General features: G+C 44.4%; 1 protein-coding gene and 2 long non-coding RNA genes across 3 annotated transcripts; all 3 read right to left on the minus strand.

The window, feature by feature from the left end:
* Positions 1–200: 200 nt before the first annotated feature.
* On the minus strand, positions 201–504 carry LOC128741901 (uncharacterized). The gene is made up of 3 exons (XR_008412239.1): positions 479–504; positions 335–417; positions 201–258 (listed from the first exon to the last, which is right to left on the minus strand). It is a non-coding gene; the product is annotated as an uncharacterized LOC128741901 (long non-coding RNA).
* A 2514-nt stretch (positions 505–3018) lies between these two features.
* LOC128740057 (uncharacterized) lies at positions 3019–8021 on the minus strand. Its single transcript, XM_053835567.1, has 2 exons — positions 6233–8021; positions 3019–6152 (listed from the first exon to the last, which is right to left on the minus strand). Exons 1-2 carry the CDS (start codon positions 8019–8021, stop codon positions 3019–3021), a joined length of 4923 nt encoding a protein of 1640 aa, XP_053691542.1.
* A 1615-nt stretch (positions 8022–9636) lies between these two features.
* LOC128741899 (uncharacterized) lies at positions 9637–9953 on the minus strand. Its single transcript, XR_008412238.1, has 3 exons — positions 9928–9953; positions 9784–9866; positions 9637–9707 (listed from the first exon to the last, which is right to left on the minus strand). It is a non-coding gene; the product is annotated as an uncharacterized LOC128741899 (long non-coding RNA).
* Positions 9954–11060: the final 1107 nt, after the last annotated feature.

Below are 11060 nucleotides of genomic sequence, written 5' to 3' on the forward strand. Positions count from 1 at the left end.
CCTGCTGCTGACGACGCACGGCGTGCGAAATTGGCTGCTTTTTACTCGACGCTAGTAGTCTCACTCGATGCTAGTTGTTTGCTGTGTGTTGGATGCTGCCGATTGCTGTTCGGCCAGCCTATCCCGTACAGGGCGCAAAGTGACGACGCTACCCTCGTCCGGCGTTGTAGCGGGCCGGGAAAACTTGGAGCTGAAGGTGGGGTCAGAAGAAGTCGCTGACAATGTAGCAGGATGTCGATGACGTGTTCCGTGGCGAATCTATCATCCAAAATTTAAAGGAAAAACCACACGCAATTTTATGCACATCGCCTTTTGGCAAAAATAGGTGCCCTACCTCTCGCAGCACACTTGCAGGCACGAACTGCGGTCGCACACGGGTAGCACTTTCAAAAAGCGAAATGTTCTATCACTGCCTATCTATGGGAAAGGGGAAAACTGCTTAGCTGGCTAGAAAAAGAATCTTCATGTGTTTCACTACCTTTACTTCCAATCACGTCGCGAGTCAAAATTACGGACAACTCCTGCCTCTTCCACGGGTCAGATTAAAGTGAAAGATCAGGGCAAGGTGATCCTCAGATAACCGTCCTTGATCGAAACCTGCCTAACGAAATTCTTTATCGCTGTGTTCGAAAGTACGAAGTTGCATTTTCGGTTAAAGTAATCTTCTTCTAGCGCACGGCTTGCATCTTGTCAACCCGACCAACCCCCCAAGGTTAGAGAGCAAAGTGAAACACTCTCCCGACTGCGGGCGGGTCATCAGCCTTTATCGACAGGTCAACCTCCTCGATCGAGTTAGCGATGATAGGCAAATTAGGCAACGTAAGCGAGCGTCTGGGATATCATTCTGATAGCAGCACGTATGCAAATTTGATTTGATTTTGTGCGTCGGCGCGCGGTATTGCCGACCACAGATTTTTATTGAAAATTTATTTGGAAAAGTAGCGATATGAAAAATGAACTAATATTTAAATTTACAAATAATACTAACAACACCAATTATTGAATTTTGGCAAATATTAAATTAATTCTAATTACTATATATATGTGAGTTCGTTACATCATTCCCTACTAAAAAGTACGAAAATTTGATTGGAATTGCCAGGGATCTGACAATGGCCAATCAAATTTTCGTAGGCCACAGTCTTATTCCTAGAAAAATCCTTTCAATTTCGGGGTCATATATTGTCATTGCCAAAAATTAATTGGCTCATTCTCTATTTACAGCACTCTGTTCATTACAAACAGGGCCTGCCACTGACCATCAACGACCACAGTCTCCGGTCTCCAGCGAAAATTTACTCGAGATTATTTTAAGAATTGACTGTGAACCCAACGTTTCTATTTAAATTGCCCGGAAAACAAATAATCTTAGAAAAGCGTTCAAAACAGTTGATTGTTAACGTCTGAAGAACCTCTTGCATTCATCCAGGCATTCATTCCATTCATACTAACATTCAGCATGTACAATAACTGACCTTCCACTCAAAGCTGTCGACAAGCTTCGAGCAAGCTCAAAAAACCCTTAGACTGACGACTATCTTCTACACCTGGACGAACCGATAAATGAAGACAGTCTCACTAAATAATCGCCTACGCGAAAACATACTAGCAGGTCCAGCTTGCCATCCTTCCCCAGCACGAAGCGAGATTGCAGGATGCTACTTTCCCCACAAAAAAGCCACTGTTCTTATTCGTAATTCGCTACCGCAGAGAAAAATTCCTACGATTTATGCTTATTACGAACTCGGAACGAAAATGTTCTAAAGAGAATTTTTAAACACCATGAAAACCGATAACAAAATTCTCTTAGAAATAAATTACGTAAAATAAACGACACATTCAAACACCCTTCCGTGAGTATCAAAATCCCACTCCAGAATACTCCTGCTATAGTCTTTTTCGCAATTGCCCTTCAGCCCGTTCAATCAACTGTCAACCAAATGTAAACAACCTTGAACTTGACCGCGTGTGCAACGAAAGTAAAAGTGAAATCGGGAAGTGTTTTGAATTCCTGGGGGTTTTATCCGGAAAATACCCGGTATTTCCCCCAAAACAAAGTGAAAAATTGTTCCAGTAAAGTGATCGAGAAGTCCGAAATAGTGATCAAGGAGAGTATAAGTGCAGTTATCGTAATCTATCGGGTGTAAGTTGTACTTTTTTTTTTCTAGGTACGACGATTGCAACAAGTGCAACGGTCGGCTGCTGGTGTATGGTGCCGTGGCTCGGAAAGCTGCTCAGTCTAACGGTATGGAGCAAAAAAAAGATTAACTAACAACCACTAAATCTTTACTTTTACCGGTAAGCAAAATTTGATTATGCGAAATCTTAAAAACTAATTTTTGACTTTGTGCATCAGCAGAATCATGGATACCTACGAACTACGAACCGGAGAAAAAAAAAAATAACGATAAACTATAAGGAGAAAAAAAACTTCACCTTGAAGGTAAGCAAAACTAATCAATTCAAAAAAACGTCTACAAACTAATTTTGACTTATTCTAGGACCGTAAATGTGAAAAATAACTATGATGACGGAGATTTTAGCTATGCATACGATGTGCGCAAGCAAATATTCCTCCAGAAGGGAGAAAGTGTGCTGTGAGCTCAACCACCGTGGGAAACAAGTGAGAAATTTAGTTTTAACTAGCTTTAAGATTAATATAGAATAAGTACTAATCATAACTTAAGGGTTAGGGACGTAGGCCCTTAACATACTAAAACTACTATTTACAGTTATATACAAGATCCATTGCGAGTGGATCAAAATATCGCACTTTGGTGGTTTTTTCCATTCTTTGCCGTTCTCGTTCCGAATTTCCGGTCTTAGTCACTTCCGCGAAGTATCTTCATAGCTAGTTCAGCTATACGTAGCTATTTGGCCAACTTTGGTACCCTCAGTGCCAGTAACTTTCACCACTGACACGAGTCCGTCAAAGCGGCAAGATGCTTGAACCCTTTCGGTATTTTCTCATCGTAATCTGTGGTCACTCCTTACGGAGGTTCATAGCTAAAAAAAAGCTTATTGTTGGCTTAGATGAGAATGCATCTTTTTTAGTTTGTTCGCGAAGTAGACCCCTAATCTTTTCCCTGCATCGTCTTCTAGTTCGTAGGTATTGGACCCGAGTACTTTCCGAACCACGGCTGGCTCGTATTTTGGAGCTAATTTCTTGCAAAACCCTTTCCCCTTATCTGAAAGTTCAAAAGTCTGCTTCCATACTCTTTCCCCCACGTCGTATGTTGCACATTGGGCGTTAGACCGAAGGTTGTAGGTTTTGGCGTGTTTCTGGTACGCAGCTGCCAGGTTCGTTTTGACCTCTTCGAACAATTTCTTCCTCTCCTCTTTCGCATTCCCTTCTTCCCCGCTTGGTTCATAATTGTCTCTTATCCAGCTGTATTCCCGACCGTCAGACACTTTGTTTCTACCGAATACTACGAAGTAGGGATCGTACTTCGTAGAGTCATGTACTGCAGTTCTAATTGCATCTGCAATCAGTTGAATGTTGTCGGCCCAATGGCTGTGATCCTTTTTTATCGTTGCGCGAATAGCTGTGGTAATGACGTGATTCACCCTCTCGGTGTTGTTTACCTGGGGGTGGTAAGCGGGTGTGAGCCAGTGGGTGACGTGGTACGAATCGAGCAGCGCTTTAAAAGCTTTCGATACGAACTGTGAGCCGTTGTCCGTTAACATGATCTCCGGTACACCGAACAGACGGAAGATCATGTTCTCGACAAACTCCACTAATGAGTTTGCCTTAGCTTCGCGAAAAGGTTGTACCAGCACAAACTTGCTGAACACGTCGGTGGCAACTAGTAGGCACGTGTTGCGATTCCGCCCAGAGGGTGGCAATGGGCCAACGTAGTCCAGAGTCACGAATTGCCACGGATATTGTACCGGTTTCTGAATTCCCATTGGTGGGGTTACGTTTTGGTTCCCCGCTTTGCTTGATTGGCATTTTAAACATTCGCGACAGAAATTTCGAATGTCTTCGTTCATTTTTTTCCAATAAAAATGCTGTTTCAACGCAGCCAATGTTTTGGCAAACCCAAAGTGAGCTTTTTCATGCTCCTTTCGCATGATTTCCGTGCGCTGGCTACTGGGAGGGTAATATTTCCACGCGAACCGTGAGTCACTTTGTCGATTTGAGCCTCTAACGTACCGGTACAACTTATCGTCTATTATTCGCCAGTCGCTATTTTTGGCGGGGTCCTCTCGGATCTTCTCCATCAACTCGTCCTGCTCTGGATCTGAATAGGATACTGCGATCGTGTCAATTTCCACTGCTCGTGACAAACAATCAGCCAGGATGTTGCTCTTCCCCTTTCGGTACTCGAGGTCAAAATCGTAAGCCTGAATGCGAAGTGCCCATCTAAGAAGTTTAGCGTTTCCGGTCTCTGTACCTAGATTAAAAAGCCACAAAAGGCTTCTGGCGTCGGTCACGACTCTAAATTTTGTTCCTTCGACGTAGTGCCGGAAGTGGTGGATAGCCGATAATACCCCTAAGCATTCTTTCTCCACTGCTGCATATCGACGTTGTGTTCGGTTTAGCTTTTTGCTAAAATAGCTAATTACGCGGGTTTCTCCTTCTTGCTCTTGGACCAATGCCGCTCCGACGGCTCGATCAGACGCATCCGACTCGATAGTGAACTTTTTTGTAAAGTCCGGGTTTCCCAGAATTGGCGCTGACGTTAGCACCGACTTCAGTTCGTTAAACGCTTTCTCCGCTTCTTTCGTCCATGTAAATCGTTTGTGCTCCTTAGACAGTAAGTCCGTAATGGGGGCCGTGATTTTACTATAGTTTTGTATAAACCTCTGATAAAATCCGGCTAACCCCATTAACCTCCGAATGTCCTGCTGCGACTTGGGCCTCGCATAATTTAGAATCGGTTCAATTCTGCTGCTGCCTATCGCTACTCCGTGCTCGTTTAACAAGTATCCCAAATACACAACCTGTTTGCGGCAAAAACGAGATTTATCGAGCGATATTGTCAGATTTGCCTTTCGTAATCTTTCAGCTACAATCTTTAAGAGTTTTAAATGCTCTTTGAAGGTTTCTGACGCGATCACTATGTCGTCTAGGTACACAAATACCTTCGGTTCCAGTGGAATTTGGAAATAGGCGTCTTTGAGGTCGATCACCGAGAAATATCTTGCCTTTTCCAATCGATGAAATATGTCTTGCATATTTTTCATTGGATAGGTATCTTTAATGGTCAGTTTGTTAATCTTCCTCGAATCTAGACAAACACGTACTTTGCCATCCTTTTTTAGAACCGGCACTAACGGGTTTGTCCATTCTGACTGGCATTCCTCAATCGCGTCCAATTTCCGAAACCGTTCCAGTTCCGCGTTCACCGCCGTTTGTACGTACGGTGAGCACTTGTAAACCGGAGGATTACGCGGTATGGCGCCTTTCTTCAACGTTATCTTGTGCTCTATCAGGTGTGTTCGACCCAATACTCCTGTAGATGTGAGTTCGAAGGTCTTGATTACGTCTATCAGATTTCTACGTTCTTCCGCGGATAAATTATGCTCCGTTTCTATCCCGTCCGGATCCGGTGTGGATTCGGTCGGCCCTTCGTATACTGGAATGTCGAGAGTATCGTCCTCTTCGTCTACTATCTGCACGTTACTATCACCCGGTTCGACTGTGAAACACAACTGTGTGTTTGTATTTTGAATTACCGTCTCTAACTCCTCTGGCCCGCACCCCAAGTCGATCATGGGTTTAATGTTAAACGCGTCCCAAAAATCTGCACCTAAAATCAGCTGTCGGGAGATTTCCGGGACCACGATTATTGGAATGACTTTTGTCACATTTTTGTACGTCAACGGCAGATTTAAACTGCCAAGACATTCATAATTTGTTCCATCAGCGGTGGATACCCGTATCGCTGCTGGCTGAATTTGTAAGCTAAATCGATTTATTATGTCGAGAGAGTTCAGAATGCTGATGCCCGCTCCTGAATCGAGTAAAGCTTCTATTTCGGCATCGAATATTTTAATTTTGATGTGCGGGCATTTGCTGACTTGGATCTTAATATGGTAGACTTGTGTGAGCGGGTCAAATTGTAATGCATTGAGCGTGCTGTCGGGAATCTTATTTTTCGTCGGGATGAGCGAGCTCCCGAGTTCCCATCCCGTTAGGCGTTTCCCTGCTTCCGATAGTTGGGGTTAGGGACCGCCTTTGCGGTACAGCGCTCGCAATTACGGATCGTCCTCCCCAAACTCCCACAGCCATAACAGAAAATCAGCTTCGGCTTCACGCACTGTCGCCAAGCATGTCCCATTTCTTGACAATTCCAGCAGGCTCCTAGCGAATTCGACTGAGCCTGTTGTCCTACTGCTGTGTGAAGCTCCCTAGTTGGTCGAAGATTAGACCTCCCATTCAACCTCATCTGTTCGCCGTTACTTCGACCCTGAACTGCATTAATCGATGCTTCTTGTTCCATTTCACTGTCGCTGTACTCGGCATCGATTTGGTTAACTGGGCGGCGAATCGGTCCCTCTGAAATCTGCTGAAGTTGTGGATCTGCTGCGTCAATTCTATGGTTCAGTTTAATCAATTGCTGTAGGTCTTTTACCTCCACAATTGATATTTTGGACCTGTAATGTTGACGCATATTGTCCCAAATCACCTCGAACTTCCGCCTTCTCGACAGCGGCTGGGACAGCATCCGATTTAGCTTCTCTATTTCGGAAACAAAAGCAATAAATGGCTCTCCGCGCTGTTGCCTGCGATCCTGTATTTTGGATCGTATCCCTTGGTCCATGTTTGGGTTCCCAAACCGGAAGGTTATACCGGCCTCGAACGCTTCCCATGTGTCCAGGTCGTCCACGTACGTGAAGAACCAGTCCGATGCTGATCCTTCTAGTAGCATGTGTATGTCCCTTAACAAAACTTGCCTCGGCACTCCCTCTCTTTCAGCTAATTTCTTAGCTTTATACAAAAAACTCTCAACCGACATCAATCTGGGATCTCCGCTGAACCGTAGCTTCCACTTCTCTACTCGCCCGTAGCCTTCGGTCCGTCTGTGATGATGTCTATCTCGATCCCCATCTCGATCGCGATGGTCGCTGTATCTACTTGTCGAGTGTACCTCCGAGCCATCCGTGTCACTTCTCTGCCTGTGGTTATTTCGTCGTAATTCGTGTGACCGCGGTACATCCCGCCGCCTATCCTCGTCACTCGAATCTGAGTCCCTGTTCCGAATGTGGTACCTTGGTGTCGGATTCCATTGACCATGTATCGGCTTGTCACCTTCTTCGCGTCTGACTACGTATCCCATCTGCTCAGTTTGCTCTCGAGGCCGCACCACTGCACCAGGCTGGTTGCTGTTAAGTCGTCCCATTAAGTCAGCTAACGCGCTTTTCATCTCGTCCCACTCCTTCTTCGACACAACGATTGTGGGCCCCTCACCTTGTTGGGCCTGACTTGGCACGAATATGCTATTTGGTACCTTCGACGAAACCGGTGTCTGTTTGGGAATAGCTCCTTTCGATCTATCCGGCGTGCTCTGCTTTTCTGCCGGAATTGCTGGTAGAGAAGGATTCGCGCTTTGGTTGACTAGGCCTGTACCTCCTTCGGCCCCTTGAATCAAATTGTTTATATGGTCCTTGACCGGCGACAGTGGGGGTCCGAACTGGAAGTCTTGCATTAAACTTTCAATACGTCTTGTTAAGTCCCTACGCATTTTTTTCTCTTCGTCGTTCGTAGCAAGTGCCCGTTTCACACGATACCAATAATGTAACACTTTCGACTCTAACCTTGGTTCACTTTTTTTGGACAATGATTTCTCGAGACACGACATTCTACCCTCTACATAAGACGCTTCGTCTCTTATGTTAACATTGCAGCGGTAGTTCCTACCCTCACTTTGGTCTTCTCTGAACAAACTTCTTAGAACTCTTTGCTTTCCGACAAAATCCAACAAGAATGTTTCCTGAGGTTGATTCCGAATCATCAATTCATAATCAACCTCCTCTTGATTCAAGTCCTCTGCTCGCGGAAATAAACGATTCATGTTGTGGATTGTAATTGTTACTTTAAGCAAGAAATGATATAATGCAACAAAAATTATTCACACCCAACAGGCCCAGAATATATATTGAGCACCAATAATTAAAATAAAATGATTATATAAGAAACTATGTAAATGAAATACTGTATATTATAAGTAAATATTATATATTGGTTCATGCAAATATACAAATTAGGAATATAATGTACTAAGTCTAAGGAAAATATACTAAAGAAGCAAAAAAATGAGTTCCCAAGAGAGAAAAATTATGAAAGAAGAGTTAACGTCGCTTACAGAGAAAAATTACTTGAAGAAAATTATTAATACAATTACCACTAGTCTTAATCTAATTATAAAAGAAAAAGAACTAACGGCTGGCAATTTTGCAAATAAATATAATTAGTATTTACAAAACAAAAAAAATGTAGAAAAGAAAAATTAACGCCAAAAGAATGAAGAGAAAATAAATTAAACTAAGCCCTTTTATATATCACCAGGCCAAATCACAAAAGCCTTGTTTTGTTGGGCGCCAAATGTAACAGGTCCGCCTTTTCGCTACCCGATTAATAAGCGGGTGGCTTAAGCGCCACTCTCCGAAGGAGAGACCACCCACCGAGATTAACGGTTGCCCAGCCTGAGACCCTCGCAGGGAGAGGTTCACTTTTATCCCGAGTTCGGGAAGGGAAGCGGGTTGGCAGACTTAAACACGTGACGCTATACTCCGTATGGTTACGTCACAAAACTTTACCTACGATACAGACCTGGCACTTAAGAACAGCAGCGTTTGAACTCGCAGAGACAGACAAATGAACGGGGAATTCTCATCACTGGCCGAGTCCAGTTTCCACCTAGAAATGACCGCAAAATGATTGAAGAGAGTCCTTGGCTGATTTCGGAGTCAGCCGCCCCAGTAGAAAATGCTCAAAGACTAACAAGGAACGCAAACCGAACACATGAAAAATCCCTTCTAAGCCGACCGCATGGAGGTTCGTTTCATTGACTTAAAACGCTTCTATCTTCCTACTGCAAAATAGCATTTTTTTAACAATTCGCATCGACACTGTGCAGTTTATTCATTCGAGATTTACAATACGTTTTCCCTAGGCCTATTTCAATCTATCCTTTCCCATCTTTCTTCTGTTCTAGCTAGCGGTGTGTGCAAGATAACGTACGTTCACTGTGCGGTGCGGTGGGATGCTACCAACCGGCTGCTGTTTGTTCGGTTAGGGGCACGGCCCGTATAATAGTCACATGCGCATGGACAACAATTCAAAAAAAGAGTACTCACTCAATACCCGGGGTTTACTTGAGGTTTACCGTTGCTGCTCAGTGGTCCATGAGGTTTCTAACAAAATGGCTGGGCCGCCATCACTGTCCTGGGCAATACGCGATCTATCTGATCCGCGCCACGAGGATCCCGAAAATGACTCTCCTGCTGCTGACGACGCACGGCGTGCGAAATTGGCTGCTTTTTACTCGACGCTAGTAGTCTCACTCGATGCTAGTTGTTTGCTGTGTGTTGGATGCTGCCGATTGCTGTTCGGCCAGCCTATCCCGTACAGGGCGCAAAGTGACGACGCTACCCTCGTCCGGCGTTGTAGCGGGCCGGGAAAACTTGGAGCTGACGGTGGGGTCAGAAGAAGTCGCTGACAATGTAGCAGGATGTCGATGACGTGTTCCGTGGCGAATCTATCATCCAAAATTTAAAAGAAAAACCACACGCAATTTTATGCACACCGCCTTTTGGCAAAAATAGGTGCCCTACCTCTCGCAGCACACTTGCAGGCACGAACTGCGGTCGCACACGGGTAGCACTTTCAAAAAGCGAAATGTTCTATCACTGCCTATCTATGGGAAAGGGGAAAACTGCTTAGCTGGCTAGAAAAAGAATCTTCATGTGTTTCACTACCTTTACTTCCAATCACGTCGCGAGTCAAAATTACGGACAACTCCTGCCTCTTCCACGGGTCAGATTAAAGTGAAAGATCAGGGCAAGGTGATCCTCAGATAACCGTCCTTGATCGAAACCTGCCTAACGAAATTCTTTATCGCTGTGTTCGAAAGTACGAAGTTGCATTTTCGGTTAAAGTAATCTTCTTCTAGCGCACGGCTTGCATCTTGTCAACCCGACCAACCCCCCAAGGTTAGAGAGCAAAGTGAAACACTCTCCCGACTGCGGGCGGGTCATCAGCCTTTATCGACAGGTCAACCTCCTCGATCGAGTTAGCGATGATAGGCAAATTAGGCAACGTAAGCGAGCGTCTGGGATATCATTCTGATAGCAGCACGTATGCAAATTTGATTTGATTTTGTGCGTCGGCGCGCGGTATTGCCGACCACAGATTTTTATTGAAAATTTATTTGGAAAAGTAGCGATATGAAAAATGAACTAATATTTAAATTTACAAATAATACTAACAACACTAATTATTGAATTTTGGCAAAAATTAAATTAATTCTAATTACTATATATATTTGAGTTCGTTACAAGGACAAGGATATTAACCAATTGTCCTTCGTATCGTATAAAGTTGGGCTTGATGCTGCGCTGAAAAGTCAAGCTTTGGATCCCTCGTCTTGGCCGGCTGGTATGCTGTTTAGAGAATTCGTAAACCAACCAAAAAACTTCAGCCGACCATCCAGGTCAATGGAAAGAGAGAGAATGTAAATCCAAGGCGATTTTTGTTGGACGATGGGAGCCCCAGGGTTCCCATCAGAGGCGAGTATTTATGCGTACATTCTAATCTTCCTGCCCTCAGTGATTCCGTATTGCAGCGTGATGTGAATGGTGTGACTGACATAACTTTCTACCTCCAAAATGTGCGCGGATTGAGGACCAAAATTGACGAATTTTTCCTGACGACTCAAGAGTGCGATTTTGACATAATATTTTTAACCGAGACCGGACTAGACGACCGCATCGACTCGCTGCAATTATTTGGTACGTCTTATAATGTTTTCCGTTGTGACCGTAATCCACGCAACAGCAATAAATCCAGCTTCGGAGGTGTTCTCATTGCCGTCGCACAGCGTTACCCTAGC

The sequence above is a fragment of the Sabethes cyaneus genome, chromosome 3 (genome assembly GCF_943734655.1).
Source record: "Sabethes cyaneus chromosome 3, idSabCyanKW18_F2, whole genome shotgun sequence".
Taxonomy (NCBI): Eukaryota; Metazoa; Arthropoda; class Insecta; order Diptera; family Culicidae; genus Sabethes; species Sabethes cyaneus.